Below are 20,572 nucleotides of genomic sequence, written 5' to 3'. Positions count from 1 at the left end.
TTACTTTAAGTTTTAGCCTTTCTCACTTTTTATACGTAAATAAGTTTCTTAAACATTTTTTTTTTACATTTTTAATCTGAAACCATACAAAAAATAAAAACAGTTTTACTACAAGAAGCAATTTAAAACAATAATTAGATGGATAAAAAATTTATTAATCTAGCAAATTATTAAATACATTACAAAAGTAAAAAATCATAGCAAAGAAAAGATCACAATTTGATATAAAAAAATTTGTTTTTACAATATCTTAAAATAACTGGCTAGAAATCTATAATTTCATCAATAGAAAATAAAATTGATGCCTAGCTATGCCGAAGATTTTGTTTCTATCTCATTTCTAAAAGTCATGACATGACATAAAAAACATGATAAATACAAACCCCGTCCCCCCCCCCCCTCCCCTATAAAGATAATTCTAAAAAGCATAAAATACAATATTGATGTTTTTTTTATTTTGAGTTCACAACCTGACCCCTTTCCATAAATGATTTAAAAAATTACAAATAATATTTATTTGGATTGATTTGCTATTTCATTTAGTTAACCATAATATTCACTAGTAAAAGGACAATCCGCGCTTAATTGTTGATTCTTCTGTTGTAGAACCCAACATGACAGTCTGAGATTAATGTTTGATTGAGAGCATGTTCCAGAGACCATCGTTCAGATAATGATAAGTTTCTACTCCTATACCTTTGTTCTTATCCCTGGTTCAACAAAATACAGAATTAAATTTCGTAGAATAATTGCAGTTTCCCTGAAAGTCGAGGATCTAAAGGGATAAAACAATGGCTCAACTGAATGATCCATTCAATCAAAATTCAATTGAAGTACCCAAAATTATTGAGACAACATATAAAACAATTATCAAACAACTAATACTGTAATAATAGAAAAATGTTTCCTCCCCTTTTGCCTGAAAGTACAAAGGAAAAGAAAATCAACAATTGCATGCAAACAACTTTAAGCCTATAATTTTACATTCTGTTCAATACAGCCAAACCGGCCCAATGGGATGGATATTGGATAACCCTTATTTATCCATATTACATAAAGAATCTTTTGTTTGTAGCTTAAGATTTCGAATTACCGAACCTGTTTTCCATTTTAGGAAAACTTCACTTAGTCCCCGGATGGTTTTAGGCTATCTTAATTTAATTTTTAGATTAAAGTCCAGGGATGGATTTAGGCTTTTTTTCTGTCCTGTCTTACTTCTTTGAAAAAAAGCCCATAGATGCTATAGGTTAAATTCTTTTTCAGTAAAGATAAGAAAAATCAAGTGCAATGTTTTTAATGTTCAAATATATAGTTCTGTATTTTTCCTGATTTCATTAGTAGACATGCAAGTTTTTCCAACAGCCAAGGCATGCGTCTTCCCCTCAGCAAATATTCCTACTACAGTTCCTGAAAAGAAAAGATATAAAATTAAAGATTTTCTAGTTAGGGTGCATGCTCCGTGTATCATAACAATAACGCTGATTCATTTTCCTACGCTTCTTAAATTGTTCCTTTCGATTTCAGGCCTTGTATGAGGATTCCTCTTAAGATTTAGTGTAATCTGAGAAACTTAGCAACTCCATAAGCATTGTCTTCAATTAAATATTTAAAATAAAAGAGTAGCAACGCTCTCATACTGTACAAACTAACCTGCTTCTGCGGGCGTCATCTTGGCGTTGGGATGTGTGAGACCGGGACACATGATATTGGCACCAGATAACACAAACCTAAATTAAGGGGAGGACTATTGTGAAGATCTCGTAATCTAAGTCACTTGGAGTAATGCAAATACTTTCATTGCAGAAGGCTAATAAATGTAAGATTCTAAATAGTTCTATTAGCAGGGTATTATGAAATTCAAATTGAAATCATCAGCTGTAAAGTAGGTTTGCTACATCCTATTTCATTAAGTTTTTTTTGTCTGCAGCTTAATAGTTCGATAACTACTAAACAGAATGAGTAGGTTCTCGATTTAATGGAAGCTTCTCATATGCCCCGAGCCAGTTTTAGGATATTTTATTTTTTAGTTTTAATCCTTGGGATAATTTTCGGTCGTTTTTTAGCCCATCCCTTTCCCTTCTAATACATAGCCCCTAGATGCTAGAATGTTTGCATCCGCTAGTATCCTTTTGTTGCAAACGTACATAACCTAATTAAAGAACACCACGCCAATTGCTTGCCAGTGCAGCTTCCAAATAGAAATTTTAAACCTTCTAATTTGTAGTAAGATTACTTTAATGACTAACCTGATGGCTCCTTTATCAACTTGTTGTTGAGGTAGCATGAATGGATACTGATGTAGAAGTCTGAGGGTGGGGCACCATTGTTCATTGTGATGTCTGCAGATTATGCAACATTAAATTTAGCTAACCTTTGTTAATTTTTATCAAGTGGGCTTGGTTAAGGGGTGGGGGGGGGGGGGGGGGGGGGCAATGAAACGAAAATCAACTTTGTAGCTAAAAGATTCTTATAATCATCGAAGATTAACAAAATTTCGAATACAAAATTATTTTTGTATTTCATTTGTATATTTGACCAAAAAAAAACAGAAATCCACTAGCAATCTTCTACAAAAATTTAAGCTTAAATGAATATTGCAATCATTAAAGACTAGGTAACGTTTATTCAAAACCCAGTTTTGGTGCTTATATTAGGTTAGGTAAAGTAGAAGTAAGAATAAAAACGCAGGGAACTTAATTAGTAAGAACAGAGATTCGAAGAGTTAGACCACCCTGCATGCAGCAGAGGGTAAAAACAGATTTTTTTCCAAAATGTTTCAAGAATTTCAAGATGTGTGTCAAGAATTAGATTTGAGTTAGAGCACCGAAGATGTTATTCATATTTTATAAAAAAAATATCACGTTTATTAGTTTCTAAACAAAATGTTTCCTAAAGAAAATAAGGTCTCCAGCAGAATTAACTAGAAGTTCAATATGATCATGACATTTCACTACCTAAATATAAAATATAACATTACTTTTCATAAAAGTTTCATAATTTGATCTACAAAAAGTTTGAGTAATGGACCTAAATATAAATTACAAATTTTAATGTAAAACACTTTAAAATAAGATAAAATATGGCTATGGTTTCGGATATACAAACTTCGATCACACTGTTTCAAAAATTTTTAAAAACAAGGATTCATAAGTAGAGAAGCTCAAAAATTATGAATGGATATCGGGAAAAAATTTACTAAAGAGCAATGTCCTACAATAATCATTAAAATTGATTAAATAGGGAAATCACCAACCCTTTAAAATCCCGCAACCTTTAAATCAGGAAAACTGAAAATTTAGGAATCTCTCTAGCAATGCAATTTATAGACAAATCTTAATGAAACTTAATTAAAATATTTTTAATGTAAAATAAATTAATCTCTGAAAGTTTCTGCCTTCTATCTTAAACAGATAATCACGTTTCCCCCATAGCGTTACGGACTGACGGACAAAGTGAATTATAGAGTAGCTTCGCAATAGTAAGTGGAAGGAAGTTTTTTATCTCTACTTAATGCCTAAAGTAAAACACTAAAATACCAAAAACGAACCCCTTTATCCTATAATATGTAAGTAACAAGAATATTTTTGCCTGAATCATAGGATCTAAATCACTAATTATCCGATTTGGACATATATTTTTGGTAAGCTTCACATAGATCTTGTGATGGTTTTAAGCTATTTCACTTTCATATCATAGAATGGTTATAAGCTATATATCTAGCAATTCTCTGCCGCTTTGAATACAGATCCCCCAGATGCTAGATATTAGGTATCTGCTAGTAATAAATATTTCAAAATAAGAGGAATAGGTAGGGAGGTTTCCAAACTCAACTAGACACTGAAGGAACCGTCAATCCGAACGATATTAAAGCAATATCATAAACTTTATCCAGACGAGCAAGGAACACATATATTCTACTTTGAATTATAGATAAGGGTATAATCGTTTTAAAATTTATATTTTTACTTCTGTGCTACTCTGTTAAATCCTAAATATTTCTTAAATCTTACTTTAAACTGATCTTTCTTGGGAAGAAAATTGTCAATATAAGGTTCTATGTCGGGATATGTATCAAGTATAGAATTCCTAAAAATAAATTCTTTTAATAATCAAATATAAACATAAATGAAGCCTTTTTTTTTTGGGGGGGGGGGTGAAAGAAGTTATATCCAATCCATAAATGGCATAATGAGGAAAATGTTCCATTGCGTTTAGTCTAGATTATTCAGGTAAGAAAAACAAAAATTCGATTTATGCAAAATCTGATTTAATTGAGATTGTTTTAAGTTGTTTGATTTTCTGAAAATATGACACATAAATCTCATGAAAATAACTTTTTATGAGTAATTTAACAATTTTAAGTTAAAACGTATTACCTAATTCCTTTTTGGACAGAAGATTTCAACTGTGTAATGCCTAAAAAAACAAGAAAACATATTTGAGATAAGGCCTAAATGTTAAAAATGTAAAACTAAAAAAAAGTTTAAAACATAAATCAAAAATCGACCCTCCATTCTTTTATCAAGCATATTTCCAGCGATTTGAAAGTTTCTATTTGCATAAACAGTTACTCGCGGATACTAAAAATAACTTACCCGAGACATTTTCCTTTTCTGTGAACTTTTTAAACATTCTGAAAAAGTAGAAAATACAACATTTTTATTTCAATAACATTCAAACATTTAAATCAAAGTATTTATAATATATTATATAATTCGGAGTTTGGTATTTAGTTGTTTACTGTCATTTATACAAATATTTAGTTATATGAAATAACAGTAAATAATGCCTTTTAGAATATCTATTCAGTTTTAAAATAAAGAGTTAAAATAAAGTTTTTATATTTTATGAAATGTCAAGTAAATAAATAGGTATCTTTCTTTAAAGAAATCGACAAAACAATAAAGTATAAAGCACAAGACTAGTTACTAAAAAATAAGGGGGAAGGAAAATTTTAACATTACAGTGCAAAAAGTTTGTGGAAAGTATTGTTTCATTTTTTGTCAAAAAAGACAAACTCTCAATTTTGAACAAATAATAAACCCACCCAACCCCCTAAAACAAGAATATTTATAAAAATAATAAAATACAAATGATCTGTACAAGTTTAAGTATATGCTATAAAGAAAGCTCGATAAAGAGCTATGAAGAAAAAAAATCAATTTTGAGTTTTAAAGTTATTCTTGACGTTTAAAATGTTTCTAGCTCTAAACTTATTTTATAACTTTTTGAACAATCTTTTATAATTTCGTACAATCAACATTTACACAATAGAAGAATATTTCAAGAATAAATATAAAGTTCAATAATAGGAACACAAATTCTAAAGAAAAAAAACCTTTAACCGCATTTTTCATGAGAGCACAATGGTGAGAATGAAGCATAGGGGAAGGAAAATATTGTGCTGTTTTAATAATGTGGGATTTGTTTGAAAGTGAATGCACAGCGAAACTAACATTAGATCCAATCTGAATCTTATTTACAGCTAAAATCTTTATTAACCCTTTTTCGTTTTTATTCTTCAGAATTTGTATCCCCACCTTTGATAATGACAAATATCAATAAGCGTTTTATTATATGGTGGGAAGGCGATTTATTATGTAAATATAGACCTAAGCTTTTTAGATTATTATCTTCAAGTTTAATTTTTTGAGGTTCGTTTAAACATATTTTTTTTTCATGTTAGACACAATATGTTCCATCTAATATAAATTACATACAAGTCTAAAAATATTTTTTTTTAGTTTTCAATTTTTTTTTAAAGACATTTAAAAATGAAATCTAATCAGGTATGTAATCTTAGGTACAAGTAATTCAACAAAATTTTCATCAACTAAAATATTTATAATGCCTTTTTAAAAAATACATTACCTAAAATATATTATGTACTGTCTGCTTCGTATAAATGACTAAACGTGATTAACTATTTACATAAACTATCTTAATGATGAGCATCTCAACTCAAAAATAAATAAAAGAAAACTTGCAAGGTAGAATTAATAAATCATTAGCTAAGGAAAATATGATTTTTTATAAGCAATACAAACAAAAATTAAAATAAAGTTAACAAAACTCAGTCTATAGGTATTGATGTAAAGAGTCTATCAATCAAAAACAAATTAACTACCTACTTACAATTCAAAACTATTGTCATGAGTAAAAAAATAACATTGCCATTTAAACTAATGCTGCATATAGAAGAATCTAATTTGATACTAATAATAAAGAAAAATAATTGGACAACAAGTATGCCTATATTCACAACAGCTCAGCAGATCATCAAGAACTTGCTTTCTGGAGCCGTAAGGATTTATTGTTTGAAACAAAATTGACAAGAGTTTTCCAGAATTCTTTGGTAGACCAAATCTCTGTGAGTAAACGTGTTTCTCCCGCAAGCTTTAATTCCATCTAAAAAAAACTTTTCAAGGGAAAGTTCATACATTTTTTAGTTTAAATACAATGAAATACATTTTATTTGCAGGGAGCATTTACACTGCGAGGTACCCAGTACCCAATAAAACCTAGCATAACCTGACCTAAAGTAAAAATAAAACGAAAAACTCCTTTCCTTTCCCCCCCCCCCCCCCCAAGTTTTATAATAAATAAGGGACGGGGGTTGTGCACAGTGGGCACTTTGAGAGAAAAAAGGCCAATATCTTATCTAAAAAATGTTAATTTAGGAGGTAGCTAAAATTATTTAAAGAAAAAAGATTAAATATCTTTTCCAGACCGATTTATATCCGCTGAATTAGAACCGGTTCTAGGCTATACTTAAAAATCAGGTAAAACATCGAATTACTGATAATTTTTACATGAATAATTAAACAAAAATCCTAAAATTAATACCAGTTCTAATACTGGTTTTAATCTTATAATTTTTCATTTCAAAATCCGCTGAAAGCTGTCTTTAAAACAACAAATAACAATTCCTTCCTTAGTATGAACCCCAGAGTGGCGTGGGCTATAGAAGTGTCTTTACAGACGGGGAAAGTAAACTCCTTAACCCCTAAAAAATCTCTACGACAAAAAATACAAAATATATATTTTTGTTACCTCCTCTCTTAGAGATGAATTCATGAGAGCCTTGTTGCACTGAATACCAGTTTGATTCCTATTACACAGCATTCGTACTCTGAAAATTAAGACTGGTAAGTTCAAAGAATAGGATTGATCAAAAGCTTTAAAAATTCAACAAATAGTTTCCATCTACATGAGGGAATTTGTTTATTATTATTGGAAATGTATATCAATTTATCGTCTCTTGTCTTGTCCATTAAGATCTCAGAATCAATTACAGGCTGACAGTTTTAGAGTAATCGTTGCTTTCATCGATGAATTTTACCTGGGTATAATTTCTTCCATTAATCTTCCAGAGAGATACAAATGGTTGATCAAACCTTCAGCCATTAATTCTTCAGATGTTAATTCACGACCTTTAAAATAGATATACTAATAATTTGTTCAAAACAAATTCAATTAATAAAAAAACAGAAAAAATAACGATAAAATACCTATAATACATGAATATGATAATATCTTACTGAATATTCTATCTTATCTACATTGATTATATCTAAACATATTCTATTTCCTATGTTCAAAAATTTTCACTTTCAAGATCTTTTGTTTTCTTTTATTCTTTCTTTTTCTTAGTTTTAAAACATCTATTAAACAAAAGGGAATTATATCTTTCAAATTCTTTTGTCCACTTACCTACAAGAATAAGCTCTTGAATTCTGTTACTTCTCTGTCTTGACATGGCTATACTCAGACCTCCTTCCGCTATGTGTCCCAGTCTAGAAAAACAATTTTATGTCCGTAAGCAGCATATCAAAAAAAGCTTTTCTGACGGGAAATTAAGTTTTTTATTTGAAAGTTTGTCATATTTGGCGAAAAAAGTTTCCTTTTGGGATGTAATTTCCTTATATTATCGGATTTGGTCTCTAGACAGGTAAAAACGTTTGAAAAATTTGTTTGAAGAGTTAGAGGCAGGGGTGTATATTCTGCACAAGATTTATTTTTTTCCCTGGCTACAAAATTTTTAATCCCCCCCCCCCCCTAGTTTTTTCTCACCAAGTAGGGGGGAAAATGGAAAAATATTTAAAGAACTCTATATTTTATTTATTTTATCCCTCCTACCACACATTTTTTTAGATTTTTTTCACCAAGGAGGGGGGGTGGGAGGGGGGGGGGTAATGGAAAAAATGTTTTCAGTTTTCTAAATTTTTACATTTTTTCCCCTCCAAACACTTATTTTTTATCCCCCCCCCCCCCTGAGCCGGGTCAATTTTGAAAATATACACCCCTGGTTAGAGGTCAACTTAAAAAAACAATATATGTATATTATTGAAAGTTATTTATATATTTGAAGAAAAAAGATGCATACATATTTTGTTTCATAATTTGACCTCTTCTAACTCTTCAAAAAAAACATTTAAATAAATATTTTCCTGTCCAGAGACCATCTGAACCTAAAAGCCAAATCTATTTTTTTTTTAATATAAGGAAACTTGTTTTTGCCAAATATCCTATCCTCTCACACCTAAGACAAAGCCTTTAGATACCGAAGACACAAGCCTAACAAAACTAGTTTTTATATTTTGATTGTACATTTTTATATTCGTAGAATACTGGATATAATACAATACGATACATGATTTTAGTATGGCTTAGAACCGGTTTTAATCCACCAGATATTAAGCGATTTCGAAGCCATACTGAAAATGTAAAGCATTTAATGGTACCTGGAGGAATAAGATTTGAATGTGGCCTTTTCCGAAGCGTACACAAAGTCACAAAATGGCAGGATGGCGAGTCCAAGGCCGGTAGCCTCGCCGTTCACCGCCGCAATCAGCATCTTATTCGTTCTAACCAACGCCATAATCAACCGCTCAACAGCTAAAAAAAAGTTATTAATAGGATATATAAGATACTATTTAGTTTCATAACTTTTGTTCAAACTGTAGGTACCTAGTAAACTTATAAATATTTATTAATGTGTGAAAGTGTTCTAGTTATTTCAAAGAATTGTGTCATTTATAACATCAACGTACGTCAGTTTTCAGTAACTATCCTTTTCTATTTGTTCATTAATTAAATAGTTAAATTTTAAAACTTACAATGCTTATATTATAATAAGTAATTTAACGAAAATGCAAGTTTCATTGGAGATAAGGGGGGGGGGGGGGGGAAGTTTTGACACATTTTCGTAAACAGTAAGTATAGGCTTTATCTTTGGACTGAGAGGATAGGTTATTAGGGATAAAATCATTCTTGTATGATAAATTTTCTTAAGTTTTAAGATTTTTTTGACAGACCTCAAAACATTTAAAAATATGCATATTTTGTTTCATAAGTTGACTTCTAACTCTTCAAAAAAAAATTATTTTTTTAATTTTTACCTGTGCAGAGAGGACCTGGAGGCCTGCAGCTCCTGAACTTGGAGGCCTATCCAAAAAATCTTAAAACTTGGGAAAATTCATCATATAAGAAAGATTTTATCCCGAATAACCTATCCTTTCAGTCCAAAGATAATGCCTATACTCACTGTTTACGACAATGTGTCAAAACTCCCCCCCCCCCCCCCCTTGGTAAAAGAGAAGGGTGCCGTTGGAGCAGGGAGGGGGATTTTTTCGCATTGGGTAATGCCTACCTCTCATGAAAAGTCTAAAAATGCCCTGGTTAAAAACAAGAACATCCGTAAAAGGTAACGATATTTTAAAGAACATAAGATATAAATGCAGACAACTTACTGCTTTATATGATTGATAGGATACCTATGATTATATTATGCAAAAACAAAATATTGTTAACTTACCATTTGCCATTTCAGATGCTAATTCTTTTCTTTTCTCCTGGTGGTCGTGACAGAGATAAAATAAATCTATACCCTGACAAAATATGTTTCCGATACCTACAAAAAATGTTTTAATTTGTCAGTTGCGCATTTGTGTAGTTGTGGACATACTTGAGGCCTCTAGAGACTCCTGAGGTAAAGCAGAGGCAAGTAACCTTAACCTCCACTTTGGCTATAGGCGGTCACAGCTTAGAGTTAGCAAATTATAAAGATTTGTTTTGTATGCCTATTTATTATTTTTGAATTCTAATGTTCTTTTTATTAGATAAGTTAATACAATGAAAATGTAAGTTCGTGAAATAGCTCTTACAGACATCTAGAGAAACGGTGGATTTCGTATTTTGTTCAGAAATTACCTGTAAAGAGGACAGCATGATACATTCTAGTGGATGAAACAAAATTAAGTAGCTGGATGATCTCATCAATGGCAGCTGGGCCGAGGCTGTAGCTTAGCTTAGACTTACCAGGACTAAAGGTTACCTAAAATATATAAATACAGCATGACCCTCGAAAAAGTATTTTTAAGCATCTGCAGCCCTTATTTCTCAATGAATTATAAAAAAATGCTTATGTCCTTGTTCTCCATAGTATTCCACATAAGTAGATATAAAAATATTTTTTTTACCTCCATTAACACCGGAGATTTTTAGAGCTAAAGTTTTGAAAAAGTGACTGAGAAAAAGAATTTTTTTTTTTTTCTCTTATTTTTTGGATGGTTATATTATGTTTTTCTGGCAACTGAATAATGATACACAAAGAAAAACAAGTTAACTAATTATTTCCTTTTTATTCCACCAAAAAATATAAATTTTTAATGGCAAAAAATACTACTGAATGAATTGATTATTTGCAAATTTTAGGTTATTTATTAACCCTTATTTGAGAAAAGGATTAATTATGACAGTTGCTCCGCCTACTTTTCTGACATCTCAATAATTTAATAGGGGGTTAATTAAGCTTTTTAGACAAAAAAATCATTATGTTTTAATTTTATTTTCTTTATAACTTTTTTGTTATTAAAGTTAGGATTGTGAAACAAAAACAATTTTCCTGCTATATTCATAAAGATTTATTTGGTTTTTTAATCTTAAACAATTTTGCCTAATAAGTAAGTTTTTCAAAATATCATTAAACTAAAAAGACTCAAAAAATATGTGTAAAAAAATGCTTTTTACTCAAAAACTAAATTTTTTATTTCATTTTTGTATAAAGTTTCTGCTAGTAACAAAAATAAAAGGATTTCTACCTTAATTTTGCTAAAAAAGTCGTTTCATGTTAAAAGTTACTTTTTCCTCAGTCACTTTTTCAAAACTTTAGCTCTAAAAATCTCCGGTGTTAATGGAGGTAAAAAAAAATATTTTTATATCTACTTATGTGGAATACTATAGAGAACAAGGACATATGCACTTTTTTATAATTCATTGAGAAATAAGGGCTGCAGATGCTTAAAAATACTTTTTCGAGGGTCATGCTGTATATTTAGAGGGATGAAATTTCTTTCAGAGAGTCATTTACCCAATGTTTAAGTCAACGAATAAGTTGCGGGTTTCGTCGTATTTTCACAGTAGCTTTTGAGAGGTTATTTTAGGTTAAGTAAATGATAATGATTACCCGCAGGGTTAGAAAGTATGCCCCGCAGGGATAGAGCCCCCCGCATAGGAAAAAAGCTACTGTGAAAATACGACAAAACCCGCAACTTCGTTTTCTTTCCATGATCCGAATGGTGGAATATTAATACTTTAGGTACCAGTGTAATTTAAGTCCAATATCACCTCCCTTCCTTGTTGTGATGTTTGAGGTTGAGTAAACTAGAACGTCTACCGATTGAACAAAATGAATGGATAAATAAAATAATAACCTGAGCAAAATTCTCATACAGCCGCACATAAATCTCGGTAAACGCTCCAGGGGACTTGACCGGTGAAGAGGGCAATGCCTGCGAGCGATCATTAAGCTGCAGACAACGCCGAACATCTGCCACACGCCGCTCGTCCTCTGAGATACTGGCGGCAAGTATTCGCCTTGCCGCCTGTTGCTGAGTTGAGGTTGTGTTTGTATAGAAAGAAGGATTAGTTCCACTGGTTGAATTGTTATAAGTGTCTAAAGGTTCCTGATAAAAGAATACAGTTTAAACTTATAACTAAATATTTTTATAATATATCTATATATCTATCTTACATTAAGCACCTTTTTAGCTGGGTAAAGTCTTTTTTTTTTTTGTGTCATTATATTCTAGGCTCATAAACATATATGCACACTATGGGGGGGGGGGGGGGGGGTTAATGCAACCATCTCGTTATCAATGATTAAATGGCACTTAGAATTCGAATTTCGATCTGAAATTTTGCATGAATAATCCTTGGTAGGTCTATTTTCCCTAAATCGAACAAAAAGTTGAAAAAGAAACGGTTAACGGCTGACGGCTCAGCCGCTTTTGCCATTTTTGGGCTATCTTAAGAGCAAATTAGTCACGAAACCTATCTCTACATAATACTTTTTGTCGCTCAAAAATCGTATCAAACGATTCTAGCCGGTAGCTGTTGGTACTAGAAATTTAAAAAATGGTTATTGCTATCATTTAACATGAATTAAACCAAAAAAATGTTTTAACAAGTTGATTCCTACGTAATTAATAATGAATTTGCCCTGAAAATAGACAAAAAAAAACGTATAAACGGCTGAGCAGCCAGCCGTTACTTTCCCAACTTTTTTGGTCGATTTAGGGAAAATAGACAACCAAGGATTACTCATGAAAAATTTCAGATCGAAATTTGAATATAAACTGCCAATTAATCATTGATTACGAGATGGTTGCATTAAACCCCCCCCCCCTTTATAAAGAAAGATGCGCTCTAATAAAAAATATATCATGAATTTAACCTGTTTAATAGTGACAGGAGGTACAAAGCTGCTGGACGGAGATTTTGAGGTTCCTTTGGTATTTTGATTCTGGTTTGGTTTTGGAGAGGAGAGGGTGGAGGAATTTAGAGTTTTTGTACTTTTATTCTGGATGGCCTTATTTGATTGTTCCTGCCTGCTAGGGTCCACTGGCAATCCCTGGCTAGGCAAACTATACCTGGACAATTTTGATTTAACATTAGACGATAAATTAAAAATAGTTAAACCTCGTATGGGAAAGATAATCCTTCAGTCTGAAGATTATTTAGATAAACCAAGGACAACATCCTCGTTAAAATGGGATGTGATATCCATCTAATATTTTCGACGTAGAGCTCATGCGATCAAAGGGAGGTGGCGGAAGTGACACTTTTTCAAACCAAAAATAAAAGTCATAGGAACTCAACTAAATAAATAGTTACAGCTCTGAGATTTGGCATAGCAGTTGTTATAAATAGGTACAATATAGAACTGCGAAGAATCGGCAGCGGAACCGCCGCTCCCGCCGAAAACCTCCGAATTTTTTTGCCCTTTCTCGTCAAATTAGACAATTTTCAATCATCTCACTCAACTCTTTTAATATTTCAAACATGTCAATATTAAAAAATATCACCAGTGTTAAGTGCAAATATAAAGAACGGCATCATACTTCTAAATAGACCACACTTCTCCTGCATTAGCATAGCAGCCTTCCACTTTAATGCCGTTCCATATAATTTGCACTTTTTAAAATATCTAAAGCAACTGCCATGCCAAGTCTCAGAGTTATAACTCTTTATTTATATGAGTTCCTTTGACTTCTAGTTTTGGTTTCAAAAATTTTTACATGAGAAAAGTAACAAAGATCTTAGGAGATAATACAATCAACGAAAAAATTATATACATCCCCAATAATGTTAAAATTAGATTAAAATCATTGGTCATAAGTTGAATATTACTAGATTGAAAACAACAATTATTAATTTAAGTACCAAAAGTTTTTGAGCGTATGAGGTTATAAAACTTCGAGTAACCCAAATGTAATTTTCCGTCCAATGTCCCCTATCTCCCTGGAAGAGTATATTAAACTCAATAAAAGCCATAACCAATCTTAACAAGTCACAAGTGTACTGACCTAATATCACAGTTAGTAACAGAGTCTAAGATATCAGCGGGTAGATCACTCAAGTAAGAGAAACAATCTTCATTCTAGTCAAAACAACACATCATTTATCATTCAACATGTTCATTGGAGAAAATTATAGAATCTTGAGGGATAAGTTAATATTTTTTGAATGTTAAAATACTGGGAAAAAATTGTTTTTATTTCATGTTTTGTGCCCATACTTTTTAAGTTTAACTTGACTTCATGTCTCTAGGAACCTTAACATGTGAATATTTAGTTTATACATACATTGGGATAGACTTCATATTAGTCTAAAACATTTCACAAAGGATTGGTCACTACTTTGTGGTGTATACCAAACTTAATTAAAATAATATGGTACGATAAAGAATATAAAAATACGTTGTTTTCCTTTATAATTCCCTTTTGACTGGGACCACTAGACTCAGTGCCGTCATTAATAATATTTCGCACATGCTGAAGCTGCTGCTGATATGAACCACCGCCGATAGAATTATGGCGGGAGGCTCGCCGTGGCGATATCATCGCACCCACACCGCCTGACATATCCTATAAATAAAGTAAAATGCTAGGATTTTTTATAATACAAACCAGGGGTGTATATTTTTAAAATTGACTCGGCTGAGGGGGGGGGGGGAATATGTTGTTGGGTGGGGGAATGAAACAATTAAGAGAAATGAAAACATTTTTTCCATTTTTCTCTCATCCTTGGTGAAAAAAAAATAAAATAATGTGTGGGAGAGGGGATAATATAAATAAAATAAAGAGTTTTGAATTTTTTTTTCAATGTAAAATTCCTTGCTTAAAAAAACCAGAAGGCAAAAAAATTAAAAATTTTGCAGCAGGGGAAAAAAATTTATCTTGTGCAGAATATACACCTCTGATACAAACTTAAACACATTAGTTGAAATTATGTCAATGAGTACACATAACATAAATATGCTAATATGTGATTAAGAAAGAAAATCAACGACAAAAGGAATTACCTGAATCTGAGAGGGAGAAGCGTCGTGCTTTACAAAAACAGGCGAAGTTTTTGGTGAGTCTAGAGAGCGTGTGCTGTTCACAGAGGGAGTGTCCCTACCTTCTATAGAAGCTAACCTTTCCTTCTAAATAAAATAGAAAATATTAGGAAAAAAATGAGATTTAATTTTAGTAAAATATTTAGGTATTACCTGTATATTAAAAATAAGAGTGTTTAATTTGCAAAAAGGAACTTACTTTAACTTTAGCTTGTTGTTGTTTTTGTTTAGTAGCTGCCTGCTGATTGTTGGATGCCTTGATAGCCTTGTTTGCAGCAGATCTAGCCCTTGCCATACGGGAGTTTGAAGTTCCAGGAACCTTGGGTACGTCTCCGTATACGTTTGGTACCCTAGAAAAATTCAGAGTTAGTATATATAAATATATACCTATGAACTTAATTGTTCCTTAAAAGAATTCTACAATTTTCATTAATTTTTTTTTTTAAAATTAAGCCAACCTGTTCAGCATATGAATAACACCCTCGTCATCAAGTAGTCTGGAGGCTTCGCTAGCTTTCTTCCTTTTACCACCCCCAGAAACAGGGGGACCTAAACATGATTTATGTATATTAATATATATATATAGTTTGTGTAAAAACATCCAAGGAAGAAACTGAACCTGATGATATATACAGCTTCTATTACAACGACATTGTGATATCATTATCTTTTCATTGACTGATAAAATATCGCAATTTCACAGTATTTGTTACATTTTTCTTATCAACGACATCTAAACTTTTAAAACCTGCAATCTAACCTGATAAAGTAGCTAGCTGCCATTTAGATTTCCATAACTTTGGTACTTTCTTTGGGGGGCTGTTCAGACCTGCTTTCTTTAAACTTGTTGGACTCAATAAATGTTCTAAGATAAATAAAAAATCGAGTTGGTCAAAATCTGATTTATAATAAAGTATATAAAACAAAGTATACTTTAGTGCTTATGTATTGATACAGAGTAGTAGAGGTGAAGCTGTAACAGTTGTCAAGATCAAGTCCATTTAATGCTGACTGAAGCTAATATTAATAACAATGTTGTAATATTTGTCATTGTAAACATGATTTTTATATAGGTAGGTATGTTTTTTTTAACAAAAGAATATTAAAATGCTCTACGGTTCTAATATATATTTGTTTGTTAATTTCCAGATATGGTGACCTGTGTCTATCCCTGCACCCCTATGCTGAGCATAAAAAGGTGTGATATTCGTGTTTTCAATATACATATTTAAAATCTTAACGGCTGAAATAAATCTAACAGTATAATATTTTCTTACCTACAATATGCTTTGCTTTCTCAGGGCTTGGAGTCGAAGATCTTTTCAATGGATTATTTTTCTAAATAAAACAAATATAAAAGCATAATCCTAATATTATATAAAGTATTGAGATTTTTTTGTCTGTAGCGAAGGATCTCGCTAACCGATGAACTGATATGGTACTCCTTTGCAGTGAAGCTACTTATAGGTCTCGGGATTGTTTTATGCTATTTTTCTGCCCTTCCATATTCCTTGGAATATATGGCCCATGCTAGGGGCACAGCCGCAAGTGTAGTGTATAGTGAATATCATAAATCTAAATTGCTACATAGCAGCGAGTCTATTAAGAAATTCATCAAATAAAATACTAGTCTGTGACTAACCTGTTCCGTAGAGTTAAGAAAGTTAGATTTGGCGCTTGATAATATTTTGCTCTTATCATTCACCATGGACTTTACAACTAAACAAAAATATAAAAATTTGTTTTCTATAAGAATACCTTTAAGGAATTTAAAATGTCCCATTGTATAAGAAACATTCAAACTGAATGCATATTGGTACAGGGAATCTCCACAGAAACATGTCAGTTATCTATCTTGAATAACATCAGCAAAAATCACGTTTTCCAATAAATCTTATCCGAATGACAATTTTTTAACAAGTAGCATCAATACTTAGAAATAAAGTACATAAAGAAGGTAAGTGACAAAACCTACTGAAAAAACGTTAAAATCCTCTTAACTAACCTTTTTTGTCATCTGCCATCGAGTTCGGGCCGTTTTCAATGGCAGAATCTTTCTTGTTTCCGCCAGAGGATGATAATCTCCCCGACTTCTTCGGGGATTTCAAGGTACTCATAACATACAATACCCCAATTTTTGTCGTATTTTAATACTTTTCGTTTATTAAACAATCTAAAATAAATTATATTTATTAGAATTGAGTAAAAACATTTTATTTATAACATAAAAGCACATAATATTTCACAAATCATGTATTTTTGTGTGGCTGATGCCTAAATGCGCGGCGTGTGCGCATTTTCTGTTTGAATGCCGCACAATGCGCTAATGTTTGTAAATATTTAAATGTCGTCTTTAAGATAAGGATTTTTTAAACCTTTTTAAGAATATTAATATTGTACATGTCATAAAGAATATTCAAATAAGTTATTTTTCAATAAATATGTTTAAACAAAATAAATTTAATTTCATTTTATGATTATTATTATTATTTTTTTAATATGATGCAAGTCTAAATTATTTTTTTAAATTTATGAGACAATACTTTTCATCTAAAGCAAAAGTAAGATCGCGTATATTATTTAACATGTCATACAATCACTTTTTAAAATCTGCCAATCCCAAGAAAATACATTTGTCATTTTATATATGAAATCATTGAAAAGAACTCATGGGCTTATGTAATTAGTGGGATTAAAGTAGCACAAAAGAATCAAAAGTAATAATTTAAATTCTTTATTGATCTAAAAGTTAACCAAAATTTTCCAAAATATGAAATAAACAATCTCAAACTATTCCATTAGATTAAAGATACAAATCCAAGCCCAACTGTCCAATAACAGACAGTAAACAGGAGAAATATTAGAGGTAAAGCAACATCAAGAAACATTCTCATCATCTTGATAATTATTCTATTCCTCTTGTTGCCATAGAGTCCATGAATGATTGTGTGGATAGTTATAATGATGACAGGGTATATGAGTACAGTGATCATCCAGATATCAATCATTTTTACATATGAAGAAGGTGGCACTGAGTTGAAGGTCGATATAAAGATGGATCCAAGAGTCATCAGAATTGTTGCATTGATAACTATTATTCCTTCAAGTACACTGCTATCCTGAATATAATATCCATAAAACAAAGTAAAATGATGTATGTCTGTCCATCCATTCAAAAATCCTAAGATCTTGCTAACTACTGAAACAATATGGTAATAATTTTCAGGGAATATACCCAAAGGTCCCGTGATGGTTTTAACCTAATTTGCTGAGGTAGGGAATACCCCTTAGCTCTCCAGAAAAAAATAAAGAACTTAAGGCTGGGGATGAAGCAAATGGTAAAATTTTAAGTAGAACAAGATATTGACTAAATATTATAATATTATCATTACATTACCTTGAAATAGTTTGTAACTTAATAACAGTCAACAAAAATGTTGGTAAATACGTGTTCAAGGCAATAGGCAAGATGTTTCGTTTGAAGTTTAGAGATATATTTCCATGAGGAATATCATTATCAAACATGATGCTTGAATTTGCTAAGAATATTGAATAGGTTTCATATTCAGACATGTTGTTGTGGACTTTCAGCTTTGGGTTTAATTGGTTGGCTTTGCTACAAACGAACTGAATGATAATGTCACAAGTTTGAGTATCAAAAGGGTAATACAGAAAATTGAATCTGCATATAAAGTCTATGGTATACTGGTTTGTTTTGAATATTGTTACATTTCCGCCATTGTAAAAGTAGTTGTTGTGGTTGTTTTCATAGGCACATGTAAATTCATCAACAGAATCAACCTGCACATAAACATTGCTTTTGGTCTCCATGAAAGAACTTGCTGTTTCTATGTAATGTTTGGTATCTTTCAAAGCTAAATTAGGTATCCAAATTTGATGCCATTCCTTGTAACTCAAAACATTAGCTTTTGCTTGAAGATTCCTAAATTGAAGCCTATCATCTGACCAGTTCAAAAGCATCTCAAACTTGACTGTAAATGTTGAATCCTTTTGACTGATTTGCAACAGTTCCTGAAGTGTTATCTCTATTGATATGTCTACATTAGCTGAATCATCAGCAAGAGGCACTAATGGATTATAGCCAGCTAGTGCACTAATCAGGTGACAATTCTTTTCATCTTCAGCAAGTGCACATTCAGGGACCTGATCACATCTGGCTTGTTTTGGCAGGCAGATACCATCATAACATCCAAATTCTGTTTGATTACATGCATTAATGTTAAGAAGTTCTTGCTTTGAATTATCATAAGATGTCCAATTTTGAAGACCAATTGGGGCATCATCTGAATTAAGTTGTAGAATACTTTTGCCATCAACATCTTTAAGATGCCATGTATTTCCTTGGCGAACAATACTTTGACCATTATATCCTTTAAGCTGAAAATCATAGGGTTTAAGGTCACCATAGTAAGCAACAAATTTAGGATTTAATCCAAATAGAGTTTGTGCAGAAGTATCTCCCTTGCTGTATTGTATGGTAAATGTTGTTTGGGCAATTGTATTACATACAGGATAAAATCTGCGAGAACATGGAAAATCCTGAATCAGAGTATTATTAGCTTTTCCCAATTTTATTCCTATACACTGTTCATTTATTCCACCATTTGGCTCATCATCCATCCACACTAACTGTGTTTTGTTCAAGTCTATCTCAACTTTATTGTCAGACAAAGCACTGTAGAAGTTGGGCTCTTTTCTCAACTGAAATCCAGTCCATAAATGAGGTGGTTGAATACTACTCAGATCAAGTTTAGGAAAAAGATCATGTACTGAACTGTTAAAAATATGAACTTTAGATCTGAATCTCTCACAAGCAAATTTGTTATCATGAAATTTCTTTTTTCCAGGTAAAATAACAATCTTTTCATGATCTGGGGAGCAAATGTCTTCAAAAGTAATATTTCCAACTTCTATTGTTGAATTATCCACCATTAAATCCAGATTTTCCCAGTTCAAAAGATTTCCATTTGTATTTCCCTTATTCAGACACTTTGTCCAGTTGGCAAGAGATTCGTCTAGAGAAAAAATAATATCTTTGATAGTGCAAACTGTACAAAACTGTAATAAATGATAGTTTATAATAAAGGAGGCAGAAAAATAATTCATATTTTTATCTTACCAGTCCAAGTGTGGTTCCAAATATGAATATCAGCAATGATTCCAGTTTCTAGCATTTTCACTTGTAGACGCTTTGATGTTTCTAGTCCTGTAAAGCCCTTGAGAGATGTTTTAACCATTTTAACAACAATTTCTCCATCACTAAATTTATTTCATCATAAACAACTTATAAGATTAAGAAAGAAATAAAAAATACTTTTTAGATATTAAAAATATTATATGGCTTTTTTTTTTAAAAAGTTGTTTTTAATCCTTGCAATTGTCAGTAACAAAGTTTTCATATCTGAGATTGGTGAAAAATATTTGATATAAAATATTAAATTTATTCTCCATAAAAATAACTTCTATCTTGTTGGTTCTAAGTATAATAAATTGAAATGTACAGATCAAAAGAATTCTATATAATTTTGAAAATAATTCTTCAAGATATATTTCATTCCTACAGAAAAACAAATATTATGCCATTCATGTGGTTCTGCATATTGAATGAAAATAGTTCCCTGAAATAAAAAGAATATATATTGCTTCATC

At 31.3% G+C, this 20,572-nt stretch overlaps 3 protein-coding genes across 17 annotated transcripts; all 3 read right to left on the bottom strand.

Moving 5' to 3' along the window:
• Positions 1-134: 134 nt before the first annotated feature.
• MCTS1 (malignant T-cell-amplified sequence 1 homolog) lies at positions 135-4,632 on the bottom strand. The gene is made up of 8 exons (XM_080160836.1): positions 4,596-4,632; positions 4,377-4,416; positions 4,011-4,086; positions 2,892-2,954; positions 2,247-2,341; positions 1,651-1,727; positions 1,329-1,407; positions 135-713 (listed from the first exon to the last, which is right to left on the bottom strand). The coding sequence occupies exons 1-8, from the start codon at positions 4,630-4,632 to the stop codon at positions 629-631; spliced, it is 552 nt and encodes a 183-aa protein (XP_080016962.1). The 3' UTR covers positions 135-628.
• LOC145319018 (uncharacterized) lies at positions 4,632-17,143 on the bottom strand. 15 transcript variants are annotated; one of them, XR_013879646.1, is made up of 20 exons: positions 16,908-17,143; positions 16,545-16,621; positions 16,180-16,240; positions 15,663-15,767; positions 15,361-15,451; positions 15,102-15,252; positions 14,867-14,989; positions 14,273-14,429; positions 13,869-13,944; positions 12,737-12,932; positions 11,715-11,966; positions 10,213-10,336; positions 9,818-9,913; positions 8,745-8,898; positions 7,714-7,796; positions 7,343-7,433; positions 7,054-7,132; positions 6,128-6,408; positions 5,541-5,909; positions 4,632-5,323 (listed from the first exon to the last, which is right to left on the bottom strand). XR_013879646.1 is itself a non-coding variant. In XM_080160835.1 (18 exons), the coding sequence occupies exons 1-18, from the start codon at positions 17,017-17,019 to the stop codon at positions 6,280-6,282; spliced, it is 2,157 nt and encodes a 718-aa protein (XP_080016961.1). In that variant the 5' UTR covers positions 17,020-17,143; the 3' UTR covers positions 4,632-6,279. The 15 variants fall into 15 exon arrangements, 1 of the variants encoding a protein (XP_080016961.1); XR_013879647.1 differs by having other exon boundaries at positions 6,132-6,408; XR_013879652.1 differs by having other exon boundaries at positions 5,541-5,702; positions 6,136-6,408.
• Positions 17,067-20,160, bottom strand: LOC145320055 (uncharacterized). Its single transcript, XM_080162494.1, has 3 exons — positions 20,043-20,160; positions 18,632-19,938; positions 17,067-17,075 (listed from the first exon to the last, which is right to left on the bottom strand). The coding sequence occupies exons 1-3, from the start codon at positions 20,158-20,160 to the stop codon at positions 17,067-17,069; spliced, it is 1,434 nt and encodes a 477-aa protein (XP_080018620.1).
• Between the last annotated feature and the right edge of the window lie 412 nt (positions 20,161-20,572).

The sequence above is a fragment of the Acartia tonsa genome, chromosome 5 (genome assembly GCF_053477335.1).
Source record: "Acartia tonsa isolate MP-2025a chromosome 5, ASM5347733v1, whole genome shotgun sequence".
In the NCBI taxonomy this organism is placed as follows: Eukaryota; Metazoa; Arthropoda; class Copepoda; order Calanoida; family Acartiidae; genus Acartia; species Acartia tonsa.
The sequence above is the reverse complement of the archived record's forward strand: the minus strand, read 5'-3'. Positions and strand labels throughout refer to the sequence as shown.

Excerpts from the sequence above, each read along its gene's own strand:
- MCTS1 (XM_080160836.1), bottom strand. The coding sequence starts at position 4,632 with ATGTTTAAAAAGTTCACAGAAAAGGAAAATGTCTCGG. Across the intron at positions 2,955-4,010 it reads CCAAGAAAGATCAGTTTAAA|GTAGTGAAATGTCATGATCA; the intron begins GTAAGATTTAAG and ends TTTTATATTTAG. Across the intron at positions 2,342-2,891 it reads CTGGAGACCTTATTTTCTTT|AGACATCACAATGAACAATG; the intron begins AGGAAACATTTT and ends TGCATAATCTGC.
- LOC145319018 (XM_080160835.1), bottom strand. The coding sequence starts at position 17,019 with ATGAGTACCTTGAAATCCCCGAAGAAGTCGGGGAGATTATCATCCTCT. Across the intron at positions 15,253-15,360 it reads GTTATTCATATGCTGAACAG|GGTACCAAACGTATACGGAG; the intron begins GTTGGCTTAATT and ends GAATTTTTCTAG. Across the intron at positions 7,434-7,713 it reads TCAAGAGCTTATTCTTGTAG|GTCGTGAATTAACATCTGAA; the intron begins GTAAGTGGACAA and ends TCTATTTTAAAG.
- LOC145320055 (XM_080162494.1), bottom strand. The coding sequence starts at position 20,160 with ATGGTTAAAACATCTCTCAAGGGCTTTACAGGACTAGAAACATCAAAG. Across the intron at positions 19,939-20,042 it reads TTGGAACCACACTTGGACTG|ACGAATCTCTTGCCAACTGG; the intron begins GTAAGATAAAAA and ends TTTTTTCTCTAG.